We start from the raw sequence: 23,699 nt of genomic DNA, 5'->3' as shown, positions 1-23,699 counted from the left end.
AATATTATACTTTCATTTCTCTTTTTCTCCAGAAGCCTATTTATTCCACACTGATCAATGCAAAGTTGACACAAGACATTCAGTAAATCTAAGATAATATTTTGGAAGGTGTCTGTCTTCATTGTTTAGTGCTTGGACACACTGTAGTTTCTTTTAAATGTTTTGATTATAATTATAATATCAAAAAATGTCACTTTATTGTACATTGTTTTGGTGCTGGACTTTAAAAAAATCATAACTTTTGGTAATGAGTGAAGGCAAATCCAACACTTGCCTTTGTCCATTTTACATCAACACTGTGTCTCGAGAGCTCGCACTCAATAGAGATTACTGCCCCTTCAGGGAATTTCTGGTTCACCAGTTTCCTCAAAATGGTCACTGGGGGCTCTGGTGGAGAAAAAGTATGCTTAGTTAAGAAACCAAAACCCAATTTAAATATCTCCAAAATGCTTTGCTACTCAAAAGTAAACTGTATGGTTAAAGGAGAGGTTTGCAGTTTTTAATGTGTGTCTTAAAATAACAGTCAGGTTCCTACTGTATGTGCTGTTCCTCATATTTGTTTTAAATAAACACTGGAATACACTGTTGCACAGAACCAGGGCTGTGGATTTTGTCCTTTCTCACTTTCACTGGAACCATGAAAGAAAGGGTTTATAGTCTGAACAGAATGAATGATTACATGAAGCAAATGTGGTGTCAGTGTATTGTACATATCAACATGTGAAGAGTGTTTAAAGACAAACTTCAGGTTATGTGGAATAATTTACCACAATGACATTTTAATCCAATTGCCATCCTTAATGTTTCAACCCTGGCTCATAGGGATGATGCATACTGAGTAACTCGGCATGGAGCGGATTATTGTACAGCATGAGGTTAAACCAGCGCCTGACAGAGAAGACTGAACAGAGCTGCAGCTTGTCATTGGGTCATGCTAGGATATTTTGTGTCTGTAACATGAGCACGGGTAAAGTACAACAGTAGCAGAGCTGGCAGCTCCATTCTATTATCATCCCACCATCTGAATGGACCACTACAGCTTCAGTCTGAGGTCACAGCAAAATCACTACAGTAAAATGTTGTTTTGGTAGTATTGCAGTGTTCAGTACTGTACATGATCTGTGGCCAAATAATGAATTATTATGAGATATTTAGAAGTATTAAAGTGACCTCGTAGATTACCTACATTACATTGCTGCACTTGTTAAGCCTGTAATAAGTATTTTAACTCAAAATTACTTCTTTACTTAATGACCTACCCTTCACAACAAGCCTTGCAGTTGTCTTCACATTCTCTACACAGAATATAAAGGTGCCGGTGTCTTCTGTTGATAGGTTTGAGATAGTGAGGCTGTGGACCTGTCCTTTGGCACTTATACGGAAGTGGTTTGTCGGTTTAAGTTGGATTCCATTTCTAATCCAAGTGCCCGGGACATTAGGATGTGAGAGCTCCACCTCAAAAGATGCTGTTTCTCTCTCTGTCGTGTTAATATCAGTCAGTCCCCTCTTGATTTTGATTTTTCGAGCTGTAACGACAATATTAGAGCTGTAGAACCCGTCTGAAGTAGCCCAACAGTTCATGCAGTAAAGCGTGTACAGCAGGCTCTAACACAAGTACTGTACATTTAGCTAACTGCTTTGTCAGTGGGGTTTGTATTAGTACTTTTCAGTATAATGAAAACTAAATACAGTAGTAAACAAAAGTTAATGTCTGAAAGACTGGCCCCAGTAACAAGCATTTCCATTCCATTTTAACACTGAGCAGACATGGTGTCGATTTTCTGTTGCAGGATAACCTGGAGTCTGTTCTGTACCTAGCAGTCTGCAGTTAGACAACACAAGCTGGAACATGGTGACAAGCTGATAGTTTAGCCATTTATATAACGAGCTTTACGCAAAAGCAAGCTTTGAAACTGCCAACATTTTTCACTTATTCTAACACAAGCAAGCATTCCCTGTGGGGAAAAAAGAGTGTTTATCTTAGAGACCTGATGACAACAACCTTAGTTTTGAAGGCCAGGGTGTAAATTTAGATGCAATGAGAGGAGATCCAAATTCATAGGAGGTGCCAACAGCAGCCTGAAGACCTGACTTTCCCCTTTCCACCAACACTAGTGTTGAAAGAACTTAATTCATCCATTGGCCTGTGGATCAGAAGGCTAGGAAATTTAAGAAGTGTTCACAAAGAAAAATCACAACAAGGTGTCGTTTTTTAAATGTGTCAGGTTTGTTACATTTGAGAAATGGTGCACTTTGTTTAAAAATCAAATTCTAGTCCTTGAACAGTTGCATTTTACTCTTCAAGCACTTTGTTTAAAGTTTAATCTGATTTGTCTTTGGCATAGGTAACGATATCATCAGAAACCCTGGTTTGAAAGTCAGGGGCTCTAAGGCTATCACCTGTTGTTTGTCATCATGTACAAGTGCCACGCTGGTCACCAGTCACTCAGATTACTCTTACTCAGATAACTGAGCTTTGCTTTCACAAGAAGCACTGATGGAGGGTGTGCAAGAGGCAGAGTTGTCAGCAACAGCGGTAAACAAACAACAGCAAGGCATAGTGAGAACACTTGCACTTGCACACTCACGTTCCACAGTTAGCTGGGCTTGCGTGCGGTCATGGAGAGTTTCACAGCTGTAGGTGCCACGGTCAGACATGGCCAGTTTGTGGATGATGAGGCTGTGTTTGTGGCCCTTGTGTTTCAGGTTATATTTGGCCCCAGGGTGGATCACCACCCCTTGCCTCATCCACTGCACCTCTCCTGTGTCCAAACTCACCTCCACCTCTAGAATTGCCTCACTGTACTCTTCAGCTACAACTGGTGTCATTTGCTTGGTGAACAGCACCTGTTGCTCTAAAAATGAAAATAAGAAATGACTAGATAGCATCATATCAGCACTTTATACCCTCTTATATGATTACTTTGTATGTCTGAGTTCTTGGTTGATTGCCAAAACAATCCTATAAAAGGAGGACAGAACCAAATATGATATAGACCAATGAAGTTCTGTTAAATTACATTGCACAATAAAGTGCAGAGACTGAGTTCTGAGGAGCTTTGTCCCCTGCATTGTCACATAAGTCAGAACCACCAAACCACTTGCCTCTGTCAGTTATCAGGGAAATTCTAACAGGAGAAGCTGCTAACTGTCAAAGGCACCTACTGAACAGTTTCAACTTGTCTGAAAGTGTCGACATTTCTTATACAGTATATCCTTATGTTATACTAATGGTACACAGGTATGTAAACTCCTAGGTTTAAGTTCACAGTTACCCCAGATAAGGTTTTTGGACTACTGCTAAATATCCTATGTTACTCAGTGAGACAATCATCTATAATTAAAGTGTTAATGGATGAGGCCACAACTCACCTTGAACCTGGAGTTCTGCCTCTGATACCACTCCCTCAGCATCAGCTGTCACTCTGCCGCTATCTGAAACCATGCAGTTGTGGATGCAGAGCATTCGGCAGAGTCCATTGCTTGAAATGACAGTCCGCTCCTTCAGAGCGACTTGCTTGCCATTTAAGCACCACACCAACTGAGTGTCCTCTGGTGAAACCACACATTTAAATATTGCATCTTCTCCTTCAGAGACCATGATGTTATGAAGCTCCGTTATGAACTCAACAGCACGGGGAGCTGAAGGCAAAGCATTAACCTGAATTAAATTTGACACTTTACATGTTAAGATTGCTCATCGGCTAGTTTAAACCATTTTAATAATAATTTCTCTCTCTGACCTTCCTTAAAGTACTTACTTTCTATAATGACAGTAGCTGAGGTCCTGTCATCTGTGGATTCACAGGCGTACTCTCCAGCATCTTCTTCCACTGCTTGGTGGATGATGAAGCTTCGCTCTCGACCTTGTGCCCGTATGGTGTGCCGACTGCTTGGAGAGATCTCCTGGCCATCTTTTAGCCACTGCACATCTCCTTTGGCCTTGTTGATCTCACATCGCAATGTAAGGATGCTGCCCTTCAGAGACACAGTATTCTCCAGTGGTCTGATAAATTTCACCTTCATTTCTGATGAGTAGAACAAGAAAGATAATTCCAGAGAGGTTTACTTTGTGCCAGTTATAATTAAGTAAATATGAACTAGGGAAGAGAGGTCACATTTTGATGAGTGTCAAATTCTCACCTTTGACTGAAAGAGTGAAATGCATTTCATCTGTGTTTACGTCACAGACATATTCTCCAGAATCTGACAGCTGCAGAGGATTAATGTTGAGCTTGTGGGTATTACCCTCACTGGAGATGTGAATGTTGTCCTTGTTCAAAAGCTGGCCATCTTTCAGCCATCGAACATTAGCTCTTTCATGACTCACAATGGCACACAGTGTAACACTCTCATTTTCAGTGCCTGTGATGTTATTACTTGCTTTTTTATTCACAAACTTGGCAGGTGGCTCTGAAAAAAATGAGATACACAAAGAAGTTGCTTGTAAATTCCATGCACATACATAAAACATTAAGTTCACAGAAACCACAGAAATGAAATGTGAAAGACTTTTATCTTACCCTGCACATCAACAATTGTTATCAATTTGTCATCAGTGGCATCACAAATGTATTTTCCAGAGTCTGAGGGCCGGAGTCCAGACAGAACAAGTTTCCTCACAACGTCATAGCTGTCAATTTTTATGCGAGTGTCTGGTTTCAGAATCTCGCCGTTCCATAACCACTGAACAGTGGCATTTGGCCGAGACACCTCACACTCCAAAATAAGGTCATCTCCTGCTACCAGCATATGATGCTCCGGGTGGCCTGAGTTACCGATGATCTTTACTGGGGGCTCTGAGTATAAAAGACAGTTAATATTCTTCGGAGAGGATGAAAGGTGGATAACATTTAAAGTGTTTGATAGTATGATTACCTTCAACAGTGATGTGGAAGACCATCTTATCATCCACTGCATCACAAGTGTACTCTCCTGAATCTTCAAGCCCAGCATTTAGGACAACTAGTGATCGGAAAACGCCTTGCTCCTCACTGCAGTATCGCTCATTATCATCAATTAGCTGACCGTCTTTGTACCAGTTAACTGCGACATTGGATCTTGAGAGTTCACACACAAGAATAATATCATCTGACACTAAAAACTGCTTTTTCGTTCTTGCGTCAGTTTTTCCCAGAATTCTTACAGGCAACTCTGAAAATAAACAAGAGAATTTGCATTGGAACAAAATTAACTTTTCGTATCCAAGTTAAGCAAAAAAATAAAAATACATTTTAAAAGAAGAAGCAGTTGTGAAGTGGGAGGAGCTATTTCAACCTCTTAACCCAGAAACACAGGACTCTTACTTTTATGATGTGGCATTGTCTCTTGCTATAGAGAAGAAGCCAGTAAGAGCCACAGATAGATAGAAATGGTAGGGAATTCAAACAATCAACATCAACAAACAATTTTCTAACCTGAAATAAATCCCTCCACTTCACAGCTCAGTTATCTTAGTATCTTGATAAGGTCAGTGATCTGTTTTGAGACCACTGTGTTCCACTGAAGTGCATGTGCAGACTTCTCAGTAAAAAGCATAGTGTATCAGTAAAATATTTTGCTCAGTGCATAAGACAGAAAACTTGTAAAGATTTAGAAAGTTTCATTTTTCATGACACTAGCGATCTACAACATAGCATTAGCAGATCATCTGGTTTACCTTTGAGGTCAATAACCCACCTTGCACTTTTACATGGAAATCCATGACGTCGTCCTTTGCATCGCAGACATACAGCCCATCATCTTCCACTGTTAGAGAGTGAATAGTTAATTGACGTATGACACCATCCTCAAGGATAGTCATATTTCTAGAGTCTTCGACTTCTTCCCCATTCTTTTTCCAAGTGACCTCAGCATTGGATCTCGAAACCTCACAGTCCAGAACCAGAGTTTCCCCTGCCACTTTCTTTATTTTACTTGGCATCTTCCTTAGACGTATGAAGCGAACAGGAGGCTCTGTGTATTAAGAAAACTTAGAGTTAGCAGTGGATGAAACCTGACACATTTATTGGACCTACTTTTCTCATTCATTAGTTTTGTTTTTACTGTACCTGCTATGTTTACAAAGAATGTCACAGAGTCATCTGCTGTGTCACATACATATTCTGCTGAATCCTTGACAGTGGTTTCAGGTATAATAAGTCTTCTGTAGACACCATCCACCTCAAGGATAAGGTTGTCGTTCTCCTCCACTTCGAGTCCGTCTCGATACCAGCGCACCACTGCACTGGGCCGTGAAATCTCACAACTCAGTACCATCTTCTCAGAGGTTTGCTGGCACAGTTCCATTTGTGACTGACTCGGGGATACAATTAGCACAGGAGGTTCTGGAAACATTTTGACCCAACTTATTATTTGCTCATCAAGTTGATGCGTTGTAGATTAATTCACAAGCTGTTTGCAATTTCAACAAAATAAATAGTGAACATTGGTCTAAATGGCAGGTATCTCCTGCAGGACTATCTTTGATATCTTGGATGCTCGATAAATTTGTAACTTTGGCAATGTTAATGGAATTAGCATGCTTCAAATGAAGAGCTTGTCAGATCATTAAACAGGGTCTCAAGCCCCCCACTCCACACACACACACAACATCCCCTTTTTGGAACTGGAGAGCTGTGTTTGACAATATTCGTAGCTTCCCAAAATTGACAATAACAGTAACAAGCATAACAACAGGTGTGCGGAGGTAAGAAAGTGGAAGGATTTTAACTTAATCTGAAGTTGTCGCTCAAGCTGCCTTATGTCAGTTTTCACATATTATTCATGTTACAAACTGAGTGTAACACCATGAATGCCTTTGAGGAGAGACTGTCCAAAGGCCTTTACTATTATTGATTGATAAGTGATTCATAATTGTGCCTATGAGTCATTGACAGATTGACACTTTGAACTAACTAATGTTCGAAGCATCCTGATGCCTTAAATACCACTGTGCTTTTCGCTGTGACACTATTAAGATACCTACACACAGTACAGTAGATGCAGTCTCAGGGATATTACCTGTAATATTAAGGTGAAAAAATATTGAATCATCAGCTGTATCACACACGTATTCTCCAGAATCTTCTACTCCGCTGGAAATAATCCAAAGTCGTCGATAAGGCCCTTCAGTCTTGAGCTTGATGTTCTCACTTTCTTGCAGCTTTTGACCATCTTTGTACCAGCTAACAATGCCATTGGGACGAGACAATTCGCAGCTCAGAATAATTTCCTCAGGGACATGACGGTCGAGGTGGACATCTTCATTGGGGTAGATGATCATCACTGGAGGCTCTTTAGAGGAGGAAAATGAAAGATCATCGGTACATTCTTCACTTCTGAACACAGGTGAAGTTTAAATGATTTTTGTGCAATATTTATGTCATGCACTTTTAGAGAACCCATAGTAAGATAAATTATTACCTCGTATGTTAACCTTGTAGATTAAAATGTTGTCTCCTGCACGACATGTGTAGGTGCCTGTGTCAGACAGCTGGGCTGAATGTATGTTCAGGTGTCGTTTGGTGCCCTCTGCTAGCATTGTAACATTATTGCTTGGTTGCATTTCAGTTCCATCTTTGTACCACTGGACAACACCATCAGGCCTTGATATGATGCATGATAGAACAAACTGTTCTTTTTCTACAGCACTCTTGAAAAGATCCTCCTCTGGGATATCAGCAAATGTTACTGGCGGTGCTGAATAAAACAGTACACAAAACAAGTAAGTTTATGTTCACACACTGATTAGCAGTAGACATGCATTTCTAACTTAGACATAGTAAATTCAAGCCTCGCTTTTTAGATGACAACTCCTCAGACATAATCATGGTTTACTATTAGCAGTGTTCATGCAGTTTTGAAGCAAAGTGAAAACATTAATTGAAGCAGTGCACTGTTGTAATGCAGTTACCATAAACTCATTGGGGAACAAACTCATCAAAATGCGTGCTATTTTTTCAGACACTGGCCTTAAATGTGAAGCATGTATATGAAAGACAACTAAATGTTTAATGAAATTAGATCATTTAGAGGGAAATTAGGTCATTTAAAAGGAAATCAGCTACGATGAATATGATTGCTTTCTTTTTAGATATTAGAGCTCATGAAGGTTTAAACTGTAAGACTCGACAGTGACTTCTTGCCAAGAAAAAGCTTAGCATATCACCTTTCACCTCCGCACAGAAATTGTTGATTTCTGAATCATCGGTTTTACAACTGTACACCCCCAGGCATGAAGATGTGGCCAACTTCATAACCGGTGTCCCCTTATTGCCCTCTGAATGGACGTTTAGTTTCGATTTTGGAAAGAGTTTTACTCCATCTTCACACGAGCAGGTCTGGATTGCAGGCTCTGAGATCTCACACTGCAGTTTGCTCAGGTTGCCTGCTTCAACAGACTTGTTCCTTTCAGACTCTGGAACAGCTGAGAATCAAACCGGTGCTATAGGAATTTCAGTTCATTGAAAGATAACTAGAGAGTACTCAGATTTGCTATTCTATGCTATGATTTGGTGTCACAAGCTAAAGGCTGTACATTTTGATATTTGGCTCCACATTGAACAGGGGGTATAAAAACTGTTGGTGCATGCACAGGCTGACAGCGAGATCACTCAGTTACTTTTACTCTGCCAGAGTCATGAGCTCATGGACTCACACGCAATAATAAAACCCAAATCAGGCCAGTTTCTAAGCATCTGTTATAATGTTGTACACTTTGTGCACTTGACAGGCAAAACTGGATTTGTTTCCTCTCTTTCTATTTGCTAGATTTTCTGCTTCTTTGTAAAATGTTTGTTGTATATACAGATGTTGTACAGCCATAACACCCTGTCAGACCACTTCCTGCTCTCTATCCCGCAGGAAGTGCAAAGTTTGGCATATTCAAAAATTGAAACTAATGTGATAAATATGTAAAAACAACACTTACATAGTGTTACCTTGTAAAAATGTTAGTAACAGTCATCTAGTTACACACCTTCAAAAATGTGGTGTAATATTCATCTCTTTTTAGGTCTGTTTTGGTCTCTTTAGCTGTGAAATGCTTCATTATATTCATTAGCTATTGTAGCTGCTGTCTTGGCCTGTTTGTCATGTAGTGCCTGGCAGGTATTGTTCAGCCTCTTTATCAGTGGCTATAAACAGTTGCCTGTTGTCACACCCTTAAATTTTCTGTTGTGACATATACTGTGCATACCAAAATAATAAACATAAATACCAGCACACATTATCTTAGAATATTATCTAAAAATAAACACTGTAGCCTAGGCTGGTCTAGTATCCAAGCATGAATGAAAGAAGTTAGTGATTTTGAAGCTCAGAATACTTAGATCACCTGTAACATCCACCTTGAATTCTATATGGTCGTCCATGGCCTCACAGCTGTACACACCAGAATGTCTGACTTCTGCTGATTGGATAACCAGTGCTCTCAGTTTTTCTTTTGATTGGATTTCATATTCGCTCTTTGGAAGCAGCTCTTCCCCATCCCTGTGCCAAAAGACTTGTGCAGCTGGCTCTGAGACTTCACACTGCAGTTTAACTGGGCACCCTGCCTCAATAAGTTGGTTTCTTGCGATCTCAGGATGTGCTGAAAACTTCACAGGAGTAGCTGGGGATATTATAAGATTTGCAGAGCACTGCTGTTAAGGATATATATGTTAAAGGGAGCTCTGTGCTTTTATACACTTACTATTACAGTTATGGAAGGAAATGCTAAAATATTTGTCTTGCACCAGGTACCTTCTTAATTAAAACTGAATATAAGAAAATCACCTTTAACATCCACATGAAATGTCACAATGTCGTCAGCAAGGCTACAGCTGTAGAGGCCAGAGTCAGAGACCTTAGCGGAATGAATCATTAGTTTTCTGTAGTTGCCGTTTCTTTTCATATCAAGGCCTGTTCTGCTAAACAACTCCACCTCATCTTTAAACCAGGAAACCTGGGCAACAGGGTTTGAGACCTCACACTGGAGGACGATTGGACAACCAACTGCGATCATCTTGTATTGTTCTGACAGTGGGATTGGCAAAATTTGTGGTGATCGGCCTAAAAGAAGAGAATACCAAAGTTTAGGATAAATGATGAAGTCACTAACACACTGCCCAGCCAGTAACAGCATGTTCTCATGAACATTCAAACTCCTCACGCCACAAACATGGACATGTTATGTATAAAAGACAATAGTAAGGACCAAAATAAATCACCTTTTACATCCACTTTAAATGTGGAGGTGTCATCTGATGTTGAACATTCATAGGTGCCACCATGTATATCTTCAGCTGAATGGATGACTAGTGTCCTCCTTAGACCATCTGACTGTATTTCCACATTGTTTTGAGGCATGAGTTTCATCCCATCCTTGTACCAGTCGACATGAGTAGAAGGATCACGAGAGAGGTCACAGCTGAGGACAATGGGAGTGCCTTCTTGGACGGACTTATTGCTGTCAGTTTCTTGAACCTCTGAGAACTTCACAGGCAATGCTACAGGTTAATGCAAAAAGAGTGTTTTAATAAACTAAGTTAAATTTCTTAAAGTTATTAAATATCCAACCTACTGCATTTTGAGTTGCAAAGATTATGGGATAGAAATTGAAGATAGAAATTGAAAACAGACAGCAAAGATAAAAAAAAATAAAAATAAAAATTACAAAATTAAAGGGCCAAAAAAGCAAGAAATCAAGTTGGGAACCTGTTACTGTGCACCAACATAACAACCATGGACAAAAATACACAGGTAAGACACAAAAAATAAAGTACTTATGGTAAAGGAGCTGTGCTCAGTTAGTGCCTTTGATGAAAAAGAAAGAAACGCTCGCCTTCTTAAATTTTTAGACATGCAGAATTCCACAAGGCTGAATATCCAGTAACATGTTTGGAAAGAAGACTTCCTATATTAAATATTTTAACTTTTGTTCAAATGTTAAATGTGATATCTGACATAAGTTTACAAATTAAAGGTATACATTAAATCAAGTACTTAAAATTTGCCTTACAGAGAACCCCTGTTGCTTTACAGTTTTAGAAAAGTCGATCAAATTTGGGTGCGAGTCAATGAAGTGCCACTACTTCTGAGCATCACCTTTTACTTCCACAGCAAACTGGATGTCGTCATCCTTTGACTCGCAGTGGGACACACTGGTGTGAGCTTGCTCTGCTGCTGGCACAGCTAGACTCTTCAAGTTTCCTTCTGACTGGATTTCTACTTCACTTTGTTTTGGGAGGTTTGTTCCATCCTTGTACCATCTGACCTTTCCAGTGGGATCTGACAGCTCACATCGCAGAGCAATGGGGCAGTCTGTTGTGACTTTCTTTTTCTGGTCAGCCTCATCTATAGCTGAAGAATTCAGAAGTGAAGCTAGAGGAATGAATGTAAAGCAGAACTGGTCAATAAAACAAGTACTGTTGTTAATACCATTAAGCACAAATGTGAAAACAAAACCTCCAGTTTCATTTTCTTGACAAAGCACTGTGCTTCTACAATGCATTCTCATAGGAACTTCAGAAATAATTCATTCATTCAGCAGATATCAAGCCTTAAAGTGAGTGGTACTGTATCTTCACGATATATCTGCTTGATTGAAATGTCAATCATATGCCACCGAGAGTCAAAGTTCCATCCCCTGTTCCAGCTACACTTTGTTCCATTAGCCTCCGCCAAAGGATATTTTATCTCTAAATGGTCTTTTATCAGTCTTTCTGAAAAAACAAACAAACTAACTGCACTAGTGGGTGGATAGGTTTTAATTAGGGACCTATTGTGTATTTTGATTGAGTTATAGACTGGAATGAGAGAACACATTCCACCTTTGTCCTACTCCCAAGTGTTCACTTATAGATTTTTATAAGTTATTGTTACTGTGTTACTGCATTGCTCATACACTGATATTTGTGTGGTCTCTTATTCTATACAGAACTCATGTGACCACATTAAACTGATTTTATCCAAACAGTGATAAAGAGACGAAAATTGTTTATTTATTAATTTTTTACCTTATGGCACCATCTTAATCTTTGCTATTGTTCTGTTTCTTGACATAGAAAACTGTACAGCCTGGGTACCTTAGATAGATGTGATTAATCTATTAAAAACCTAATAATAAAACCTGTATTTAGTACTGTATCAACAAAACAAACATTTGGATGCATTTTACCCTCACTAAAATCTATTTGCAAAGCAGATGAAAATCATTTCTGACACCTTTGACATCCACATGATACTGCGATGCATCATCAGTTGTCTTGCAGCTGAAAGTCTCTGCATCAGACAGCACTGCTGACTGGAAAGCCAGGGTTCTTATAGAACCCTCTGCTAGCGTGTCTTGTCCAGCTGCTTCATCTAAATTTATTTCATCCTTGTCCCACGTAGCTTGAGCGTTAGGATCTGATATCTCACAATGCAGCATTATGGGTTCGCCAACTTCAACAGACGTCTTCTTCTCAGCCTCACAAAAAGTTGCAGTTGTCACAGGTGGAGCTGGGGATGCTTGAACTAACATCAAGAGAAAATTGTATCAGTATGGCTGCCTACAAAAAATGATACTTTCTAACAACAGAAGAGCAAAATCTCAACTCAAATTTAGTCATGCCAATAAGTCTTAAGAGTTAAAATAGGTCCATATAAATTATATGTCTTCGTGTTATATTAGTAGTCTAACAAGAGCTATCTTTGGTCAAACTTGATATTACTAAGCATTCAAGTTAGGATCTAAAGCTAAAGGATCTAAGCTAATAACCTGTTTCCCTATTTTTAATTCCTTACAAACCACCCAAGCTCAAAGTTTTACTAAAGTAGTTTTAGTATGGTCGAATCAAGTAAGTAAATGCAGAAATTGGCAAAATTTCAAAGATTGCAAAAGCAATCTCTTAATTTTACACAATATCGACATTGTGCCTGTCCATTTTTTGTTTGATAATGCTAACCATTTAAATCACCTTCAACAGCCACCTTATTTGCAGTGACACTGTCACTCCATTGACTGTCACGTGTCCTTGATAGACAGATCTCTTCTGATCGGTCCATAGATGCCTGTTTGATTGAGACAGGCTCTGCGAACTGGGTAGACAATCTTTGTCCAGAGCTAACTGCGTTGTCAGCTTGGTCATCTGTGGCCTCCATGGTGTGATGACACTCTGCTTGGACTGCTGTGGCCTGCATTGACTGACACAGCACCTCTGAATAGTTATGTGCTGCTTGTCTTGGGTGATAAACGTCATCCGTATGGGCATATGCAGACTGTCTCAAGTTGCAATGCTCAGCTGGCCCGACAATTTCTGCCTCTTTACAGTTATACAAGTCCAATGATTGAGGAGATGTGGTTTTAAGGATGTCACTGTGCTTCTCAGATTGGTCAGTTGATGTTTGCAGAGGTCTGTTTAACTCCACCGATTGGTCAGTTGCAGTCCATAAGGACTTACACAGGCCCTCTGAATGCACTCTTTTAGTTTGTAAGCAATCCAGAAGCTCCTCAGGACACCCGACAGCTGGCATCTTTATAGAGCCACACAGCTCCTCTGATTGGACAGATGCAGTACATAGGGTTGCAAAGGGCTCCTCTGATTGGGTGGTTACAGTCTGTAAGGATTTAAAGGGCTTCTCTGACTGAACTGTTGCCATGTGTAATGATGTAACGGGTTCCTCTGATTGGACAGTTTCAGTTTTTAAAACGTTACACAGGTTGTCTGATTTGAATGTTGAAACCTGTAAGTGGTTTGTAAGGTGCTCTGACTGCCCAGTTGAAGTTTGTAGGGGGCTAGCTAACTCTGACTGGGCAGATGGCATCTGTACTGAACTATGTAGCTCTTCTGATTGAACGGATAGCGTCTTGAAAGTAGATTCCTCTGATTCAACAGTTCCAGTGTGCAAAAAATTACACAACTCATCTGTCTGGACAGCCGTCTGCAGGGAATTATCAAGCTCTTCAGATGGACCTTCTGCATGCTGTATATAGTAAATGAATTCCTCACCTTGTGATTCGTTGAGATGTTTAGTGCAATGGTGTTTGTTAGACTGCATAACTGTTGTATTTGCAGAGTTAGACTGTACTGGGGGTTGTCCATTTCCTGTTTGTTGATTATTAGAGATCTCACTTGGCTGTTCAGTTGTAATCCGGTCAGTCATATATTCACATGTTGACTGAGAAGTTGCCATATGCCTGGAATGGTCTTCATATGTCTGACTCTCTCCTCTCTTGCAACTGAAGATGCCAGAATTGCATTCTGAGGACGTGCAGATAACTTCAACAGGATAGGCCTTTTCAGTGGACGTGTTCTTCTCTTGGTCAGAAGACAGCCGTGGTGATGCAGCTACAAGCATTGTGATGTACACAGAGAAAGGTTTTCAGTTGTTGATGGTCTCAATACTTCTTCTCATAACAGAATTTTACATCAGTGCGGGTTAGCATGGAGTTACGGGATAATCCATTGCAAAGACAAACAAGAAGGTCGACCAGGTTTGGTCTTAGATTGAGCTCCAATATTTCCCCTTTCAACTGAATCCTTATATTGTTATGCCATCAACAGTTAAAAACCTTTTAAAAAGTACATTAATTTTCTTCTATTTGATAAGAGTTCGTTGTCATTGCAACAGGTAGAGGTTCAGGGCAGCGAGAATGTGAATGAGAGGATCTGGTGGTGAATAAGACATAAGATGGACTTAAAGAGTTGTGAGCTGCTTGTTGCGAGCAAAGATGGCTATTAAAATGAAGAATGAACAGTGAAAAGCACAACATATATGTTAGTATGAGAAGCAGCTGCTCAGCTACTAAACAATCATGTTTGATTAAGAGCCAAAAACTGCAAGAAATGACTTGAGGTATGACAACGTGACAAGAAGCTAATTAAAAATAAATAAATAAATAAAGATGCCTCAGATGATCACACCAACATTAATATAGACCACTATTGTTAGTGGCATTTATGTGCTGGGTTAACATGGATGACTGATGTTCTAATATATCAAATCACCTCTGATATCCATCGTGCATTGGGCAGATGCATCAGCAATCTCACCAATCTCATCACGATAGTGACACTGCTCTGCTGTTTGGACAAAGCCAAAGAAAAAACAATGAGATGGGTAATATCTTCAAGTATGCAACAAAATTCTGACTCTTAATTGTGCGGGTACATTGTGAAACACCACCTGTCATCTCCTCATTTATTTGTGCATCACCAGATGTTTCACTGCCAAACCTCTCTTCATCAGACATGTCCTGTGAATGGACTGTCAAGACTTGGCTGCTTCTCTGTGATTCACAGTCACTTTCCCTTATTGGGTAGATCTGGGTTCCATCTTTGTACCAACAGGCTTTGGCAATGGGATCTGAAATCTCAAATTGTTGGACAATTGGGCAGTGCGCTTCAGCAAACCTGATCTTCTCAATTTCAGGGCCAGGCTGATATGTCAGAGGTGGCTCTAGAGACAGTCGTTGGGGGATAATTTCAGTGAATATTATCTTTGATTTTTTTCATAGAATTATTCAAAAGAGATACTGTCACAGATATCAACTCTGTATTGTAATAAAAAGAAGTCAGACTACAAACCACATAAAGAAAGCTGGCTTAGAAAACACGTTAAAAAAGAATTCACCTTGATTTTTTACAATCAACTGGGCAACATCAGCTGCTGTTGCACAGTAGTATGCTCCAGAGTTTGAAGGATGAGTTGGTTCAATAACAAGTGTCTTCTCGATGCCTCCCTTTTCAGAATCAGACTCTGTATTAGAATCATGTTCTTTATCCCTCTGCCATGACACCTGGAGAGCAGGGTCTGGGCTCTCACATGTCAGTTCAGTGGGGCTGGTTGCTTCAGGTGACTGCGTCTCCACAACATGTGATGAGGGTGTCGGCGATATTGGAGCTAAAGATGATGATTCATATTATAATTGTAAACTTAACAGTGCATAATTAGACACTAATTAGAAAAGGGGTTCATCTTCCCCAAAGGAGGAACTAGGCCAAATTCAAGGAGAGGATTTCACATTCAGGCAATACAGAGATATTTTCATTTGGTCAGTAAAGATTCATTTTACCAAACAGAAGCAGTTACAGATATGCATATAAACGTTAGTCACACTGAATCTCCAGATAGCTCTAGAATTTGATCTTAGATTTAAAAAAGAAAAGAATAACAATCACCTTTAATATCCACAGTGAAATTGACTGTGTCATCAGAGGATTCACAGCTGTATAGCTCTGAGTGCACGAGCTCAGTAGATGGGATAATTAGTCTCCTCAATGCTTCATTACTCTGTATATCCCAGCTATTCTGTGGGGATAGCTTTACGCCATCTTTATGCCAGCAGACAGGCACAGGGGAGTCTGCAACTTCACATTCCAGCTCTAAAGGCGACTTGGTTCTCTCATCGTCAAAGATAGTAGAGTTCAACTCCGGTATAGCTAGCATTGGGAATTGAGGACAGCCATATAAAATCAAGACTGTAGAAAATAAAAACCTTGCAAAAATGTAACTACTGAGCAGAAGATGAAAAGGGCTTTGAAACCATTAATTCAGGGTGAGTCACAGCAGTCAAAAAGCAGACTATCATAAATAGTAATCACCTGATGTGTTAACAGTTCTTTAAGCTTATGTGTTATGAAACAGGCCTTGAAACCACATACAGTACAAGCAGGGATTTTTTGTTGCATCTAGAAAGAGGAAGTGGGGTTACAATATAGAGGCGCGATAAAAAGTGTAAAGTCACCTTTGATCTCCACGTGAAACTCCACAGTATCGTCCTGCGTGGTACATCTGTACACACCAGAGTGGCATAGCTCTGCAGACTGTATAACCAACGTCCTCGTGTTGTCCTCTGAGTGGATTTCTAATGCAGAGTTTGAAATGAGCTGTATTTCATCCTTGTACCAACAAACCTGGGCCTCAGGATCCGACACCACACACTGCAGTACAATAGGGCAGCCTGCTTCCATAAACCTGGTCCTCATCTCCTCAGGAATTGCTGAGAATGTCACAGGTGGAGCTAAAGATATGTTTAGATCTTATGTCAGCTTTAAAACAACACACTGTCAGCTGTTTAGATTATTCATCACAATCTATTTACTGACAAATAATTTGCCAACATGCTTTAATGCCATGAGAAAATGTGAATGCTTATCTGAACTTTAAATATGTGTTAAGAAGAAATGCATTGAACAACATACAAGAGCATAATAGGAGTTAGCTGCTTTGCTGATGAGGAGTTGGTCAAAGTTTAAAGTAAAACAAATCACCTTTGATGTCCACATTGAATGTCATAGTGTCGCCCTTTGTCTTGCAGCAGTATAGCCCAGCGTGGAAGAATTCTGCTGAATGGACAACCAGTTCCCTCACCACACCATCAGTCAGAATATCTACTCCATTTTGAGGATGGAGCTTTGACCCATCTTTGTACCAGTGCACTTGGGCAGAGGGATCTGAGAGCTCACATTGTAAAACAATGGGGCAGCCTTTTTGGATGGTTATGTTCCTCTCAGTGTCTGGAATTGCTGAAAACCTCACAGGTGGGGCTATAGATATTTAGATATTTTAATGGATCATTATACTATAAAGATCGTATATTTTGATACGTCAGACTTTAATACATGCAGCAAGAAATAGGTGTAGAATGGCAATAAAGATGGTTAGTCTTTGTGAAAGACACTGCAACCGAAGAAGAGAAAGAAATTCAGAAATTCACTACACTGACCTTCCACTTCCACATTGAACCTGATGACATCGTCAATGGCATCACAACAATACACTCCTGAATGTGAGAACTCTGCTGACTGAATGACAATTCTTCTCATGGTCCCCTCTGATTGGATGTGAAGACCCTCCATTGTTTGTAATCCCACCCCATTCTTGTACCAGTGCACTGGAGCTGCAGGGTCTGACAGCTCACAGTAGAGCACAATGGGGTGCCCTACTTCTACAAATTTATTTCGATCCATTTCCGACAGTTGTGAAAACTTGACAAGAGGAGCTGCAAATATTAGAAAAACAATGAGAACTTAGTCTTATCTCTCTGAGTCTTGTCACAAAGGATAATAAACTGGAAGATATGGTTTGTTAGTGTCATCTTGCATTGCATTTTTTGTGCATCTATTGTTCTACATTCCAATTAAACCAGGACAAAACAACAAAAATGCATTAAACTAAACTTAGACTGCCCAAGACACTTATGCAGGCAAACAATTGTGACACACACATACCTTGAATGTATAGTGCTGCAGAATCACGGATGCCATAGGCAATAAATGTAATCTCAGCTCCATTGTCTGTATCACGTACACCTCGAATGCGAAGAGATTGGTGTGTTCGTGACCTACGCATGGAAAAGCGTTCATCCTCCTGAAGCTGAGTACCATTTAAGTACCATGTACCAATAACTGAAGCGGAGAGCTCTATAGAGAAGACAGCATCTTGCCCCTCTGGCACTAAGGCATCCTGTAAGGGAGCTTGTATTCTGACCACTGGAACTGTAAAAAAAAATCTGTTTGTACAAGCAGAATTTTCAACCATGTTGATGTTTTAATTAACAGATTTTTAAAAATGCATAGTTGTTTTAGTATAACTGAACTTACCCAAGTGAACAGCTTTGGGGAACTCGACGTTGTTGCTCTTTCCATATTTGTTGACGCTACAAATGCGGAATCGATAATCTGCTTCACACGGTACGCTGTCACCAAGGATCTCCACAGAGGTTGCAGAGTCAGTGGTCAGGCACTGTACCCATTCCTGTGAGCCAGTGCCCATTTCCTGACGCTCAAGAACATATCCAGAAGGAGGGTTCTTACGAGAGTCCTGAGCGGGAATCCATGACAGAAGAGCAGCATTAGCACGCTCTGTGTTGATCTGCACACCCACTGGACAACTAGGAGGACAATGTCTGGCCGCTGAAAAAAGAGAAGCCTACATGCATCAACCTCCCTTTGGACTGGAATGATGGATACATACACATTCCAACACAGATATTGTAATTGAAATTCTGTAATTTATAGGGATCAAACCTTTGACTCTTAGCTGCGAGGAGGTCTTGGATCTGCCTACAAGGAAAGTCACAAGGCCAGAGTCTTGGGGCATTGTATTGACAAAAACCAGGATGTGAGTTCGACCAAAAGACTTAATGATGGTCTGATGGGTTTCACGCAGCTCTACCCCATCTTTGTACCAGTGTATGTCCATCTCTTCTTTTTCCACTTCAACACAAAAGGCAGCATTTTCACCTTCCAAGACATCCACTTTTCTTGGAAGCTTTCGCAAAATTGTACCTGCAAAGAAACACTTTGGAGGGTTATTCTTTAGCACATTCACAGGACAAGGATTCTGATTATGGACAACAAACCCTACAAATACACTGAATACTTCGTTAAGGGTAAGGGACATTTGATGTTATGGATAAATTACTTGCTACATGTTTAAAGTTAGGGACCAACTGTGATATTGGCCAAAACAATAGGCACTTTCAGACCAGGGACTACCCCACTACGGACCCCTCCCCCCCCAAAAACGACATATCTTCAAGAACATTTTTCTGTTTGTAGTTGCATCCCTGTAGGAATGCTGAAGTGATGTAAGCTTGCTGACAAGCTAGCAATGGAAAATGTCCAATGTCAGACCTATCAACATACACTTTCATCACTCATAGTTCCTGTTGTGCCGAGTATTTACCTTGGAGTAGGTGCTAAAAAACGTTATGACTATTCTCAATTTCTGCAGTGCGGAAACACAAAAGAGGAGGTACGTTTTCCAGCAGTTCTAAGAACTATGACTAAAACTGAGTCATCAGACTGCCACTGTGCATTTACACAACAACCACTGCTGCCACTGCCACCGGTTCTCATATACGTTGCATCTGTATTGTGCTTCTCAAATAAAGCTATCATTACTTGTTTCTCATTTACCTTTTACAGCTACCTCTGCAATGCTTCTCCCCCCATCTGGCATCTCGCAAAGGTAAATCCCATCATCATCGACTCCGATGTCCCGGATAGTTAGTCGCCTTTTTGTTCCCCACTCCTCCATCCCATATTTGGCCCCTGGCTGCAGTCGTCTATCCTCCAAATACCATGTGATGGGAACAGAGTCCTCTGGCACTTCACACTCAAGAACAGCCAAATCTCGCTCCCATACTTCTAGATCAATGAGAGGCTGCTTGAACCGCACAAGCGGCTCTGAGAGCATGGTGAAGGAAGAACACCAGTTTGATTATGTCAGTATGCCTTTTAATGACATTAAAAAAAAAAACAAGCTTATTCACTTTAATCTGTCAAATGGCATTAGTATCACTTCATCAATAAAAATTCTTTGGGCAAGTCGACACTAAAAACTCAGTCATAGCACATCATCAATGTCCTTGTAGTTAACGCTGCAAATTGAAATATATTTGGCAGTAAATTAGAATAAAGGACACAAGATGAGCAAAATTTTGAGACAAGTGGGTTATTTAGTTGAGGAATGGAGAGGTCATTAACACATCAGGGTGTTAGGTAGGAAATAAAGTGTTTGTAACTGACACCATCAAATAGTACTAGACAGTTGTAAACAAAGGAGTGTGGGCTGTATTTAGTTTGTATACAAAGCTCTTTATTTCCTTCTCTTAGCAGTGTTTGTAACATGTAAGTATGCAGTACCTTCAGCCTTTAAATCACCTTTAAATCAGTCCTCACCCCACCTGACTCTATCTCTGCCTGATACAGTACTTGTTGTTGGTGCCATGTATTTGGACTTACAGGGCATTCGTTCTCCACACAGTAGCTCACCCATTGGGGATCCTCTATTAATTCCGTGTGGGAATGGTTCATGCCGGGTCCGACTATCAGGACTCCCACCGCTCTCTCTTTCTGTCTCTTTTCCTTTTCTTTCTTCTTCTTCTTCTTCTTCTTTATTATTATCATTTATTATTAGTTATTAGTTGTATTTTCCCAACTGTAATGGGTATTTTCATGTATTTATTTTGGTTGCTGAATTAGGTTTTTTGGAAAATTGACACAAAGCTTCTTCAGGAAAATTTGATTAAAACTGTACCGACAATACCTCTTTATACCTCTTTAAAAAAATAAACAAGTTTACTATAATGAAGCTTTCAGCTAATCTTCTGTCCACTTCTATTTTTGATAGCCTCAATATACTGCCATAAAACTTGTTTGCCTTGGGTCTTTGACTCTACCCCAGTAAATGGTTTCAGAGAACCTAAGATAACTCACTGACATCATCGTGTCATCAGATGAATAGAAATAAGATCCAAGAACACACCACACTATTAGTCACTTCTTTCCTTGCTGAAAAAAGCATCGCAGGCTAGAAGTGTGTCTGTATTTACTCAGTAAATCAAACTTAGGTTTTTATTTTTACATTTTTCAAAATTGAAACTCTGAAACCACTCAACCACTCAAAAGGATCTTGACTTACCCTTTACAGAGAGGTGTACAGCGCTGATGGTTTGCCCTGCAGTATTTGATGCAGCACAAACATAAACTCCATTATCCTTCTGCTTGCAGTACAGAACTTTAAGTGTGAAATATCCTTCTCTGTCCTCATATAACAAATAACGCCTTCCAGACAGTATCAGCCTACCGTCTTTCCTCCAAATTATTTCTGGTTTGGGTTTACCAGTCACAAAGCAGCGGAATTTGGCATGTTTGCCCTCTGTCACTGCAAACATTTTTACTTGAGTTGACTTAATCAGGGCGTCATCTTTGAGGCGGTTGAGCACTGGCCTACCACTCCTCTGTTTTCCCTGGTGGGCTTTCCAGTGGCCATTTGTGTAGCCGTTACGATTTCCTTCTTCCTCATGTCCTGGGCCTGCATCAACAAGCAACACAGCTCCTGCCAATGCTTCGCCAAACTCGTTCCTGGCTTTGCATGTATATACACCACCATCTGGTGCACGAGTCTTAAAGATCTTGAGCAGGAACCATCCACCATCCTGGTAGCCCACACTAAAATGTGTGCTCTCAAATATTTCATTCAGTTTCTTGCCATCCTTTTCCCAGACAACCTCTGGTCGTGGGCTTCCCCAGAGCTTACAAGAGAAGACAGCATCATCTCCACGACCGGCACGAGTGGAGAGGGGTTTGATGAGGAATCGTGGCTTGTTTTCCTCTCGTAGTTCCATCTCTTGTGCTTCACCTTCCACCTTCAGTGTGGCCGCTGCATATGTTTCCCCAATGCTGTTCTTTGCTTTGCATATATACTGACCACTATCATCTGTGGCCACAGCAGAAATGATGAGGTTGTAAACATTTCCATCCTCAAAAACCCTATATCGTCCTTGTGGGTCAATCTTTTCATTATTTCGCTCCCAGATAACTGCAGGCCTTGGATCACCACCAATTTGACACTTCAGGACTGCATCAGTCCCACTGTGCACCACCACAGGTCTTGGATAGGCCAAGAAACGCGGGGCACCACCAAACACATCCATTTGTGCTTCTCTGTTAGCCTCACTCCAGCAGTCCAGGAGAGCAACAAATGTCAGTTATTCTCTGGGACAAGTTGGTCCAACTCCTTCGCTGCAAACTTCTAAAAGCAGAATAACAGAGAGATTACTTTAATATCAAACAGCTTGTGTTTTTGAGATAATACATACCAAACTGTAAAATTTAATTTTATAGGAACTCTAAATAAGATTATACTTTTAGCATTCCTTCAATAAGAATATTAACCCCTATATTTTAGATTAAAAAATATCTGTCATTCAAAAACTCAGCCTCCGCCTGCTTTACATGCATGTGTTTCAGCACAAATGGATGGTATGATTATTAGGGCTAACTGAATTAGATCTGTCTGCATGAGAAAAAGCACATGCTAGCAGTGAGAGGGGAGAACAGCAGCCACACATAGCCAGTACAGCTGGTGCTGTATTTCAATGGGAAAGTGCTTAATATAGCACATCCTAAATAAAGAAGTGCAAGGGAGTGTGTGTCAGGTATCACAAAGACGTGTCTGAAACCTGCACGCTCACGCAAACACCAGCAGAAATCATAGTCTGTCCACTCAAGAGGCATTGTAGTCAAAATATGATGAGCTTCATTCACACTCTTTGTTGGCAGCTCTAAGGAATTCCTTCTTTAAATGTCAGTTAATTCTTCTGTCATAATTCTACTGAAATATCTGTTTCAAATGTCAGCTGTTCCTACAAGTGTTTATATCAGTTTGTAATTCCCTCTCTCTCACTGAAAGCTTTCCTTTTGACCATGTGTGTAATTCTAGATTTTTAATTAGCAATTTTCGGTTGTGATATTGGGCTATATAAACAAAACTTTGCTTGATGAGCTTTAGAACATAACAGAATCTATTCATCAGTAAGCTGAGTCTATGTGTTTTGGGACAATCCCCAGAGTGTTGTAACAGGAAACAAATTTTCAGGTCCAACAGACGTTTATCTCAGGATTGGTTTTTTGAAACAACCTGCTTCTAATATTTCTGTTTGAATAGATCATTTTTCTGAAACATTTAATAACAATATAATAGTAATCATAATAAAATATTCTTATTTTCCAAATATTCATACCCCATCTTAACCTATATTCTTATTACCTTTCAATTCTTAAGTAAGATGCACGTCAACTAAAAGAAGAAATAAAGCTTCTCTTTGATTATATTTAACCTAAAATCTCTCAACATTGTATGTAAAACTAATATAAGAAAGTAAAAACAAAGCTTACAATGGTTGCTTTTATTGCTTAGCATTCAGAAGATAGATAGATAGATAGATAGATAGATAGATAGAT

At 40.0% G+C, this 23,699-nt stretch overlaps 1 protein-coding gene across 1 annotated transcript in view; it reads right to left on the bottom strand.

The window, feature by feature from the left end:
• LOC109966326 (obscurin-like protein 1) overlaps positions 1-22,390 on the bottom strand; it is a 26,612-nt gene extending 4,222 nt beyond the window's left edge. Inside the window, exons 1-16 of the mRNA XM_020611082.1 lie at positions 21,376-22,390; positions 19,869-20,138; positions 18,975-19,235; positions 18,549-18,860; positions 18,177-18,443; positions 17,672-17,947; positions 7,405-7,680; positions 7,003-7,275; positions 6,051-6,326; positions 5,680-5,955; positions 4,879-5,154; positions 4,524-4,799; positions 3,373-3,642; positions 2,589-2,855; positions 1,260-1,526; positions 275-387 (exon numbers count right to left, since the gene is read on the bottom strand). Coding sequence (XP_020466738.1) covers positions 275-387; positions 1,260-1,526; positions 2,589-2,855; positions 3,373-3,642; positions 4,524-4,799; positions 4,879-5,154; positions 5,680-5,955; positions 6,051-6,326; positions 7,003-7,275; positions 7,405-7,680; positions 17,672-17,947; positions 18,177-18,443; positions 18,549-18,860; positions 18,975-19,235; positions 19,869-20,138; positions 21,376-22,390 — 4,971 coding nt within the window. The remainder of the gene's footprint in view (positions 1-274; positions 388-1,259; positions 1,527-2,588; positions 2,856-3,372; positions 3,643-4,523; positions 4,800-4,878; positions 5,155-5,679; positions 5,956-6,050; positions 6,327-7,002; positions 7,276-7,404; positions 7,681-17,671; positions 17,948-18,176; positions 18,444-18,548; positions 18,861-18,974; positions 19,236-19,868; positions 20,139-21,375) is intronic.
• Between the last annotated feature and the right edge of the window lie 1,309 nt (positions 22,391-23,699).

Source organism: Monopterus albus, unplaced genomic scaffold (assembly GCF_001952655.1).
Source record: "Monopterus albus unplaced genomic scaffold, M_albus_1.0 scaffold109.1, whole genome shotgun sequence".
Lineage (NCBI taxonomy): Eukaryota > Metazoa > Chordata > Actinopteri > Synbranchiformes > Synbranchidae > Monopterus > Monopterus albus.
The sequence above is the reverse complement of the archived record's forward strand: the minus strand, read 5'-3'. Positions and strand labels throughout refer to the sequence as shown.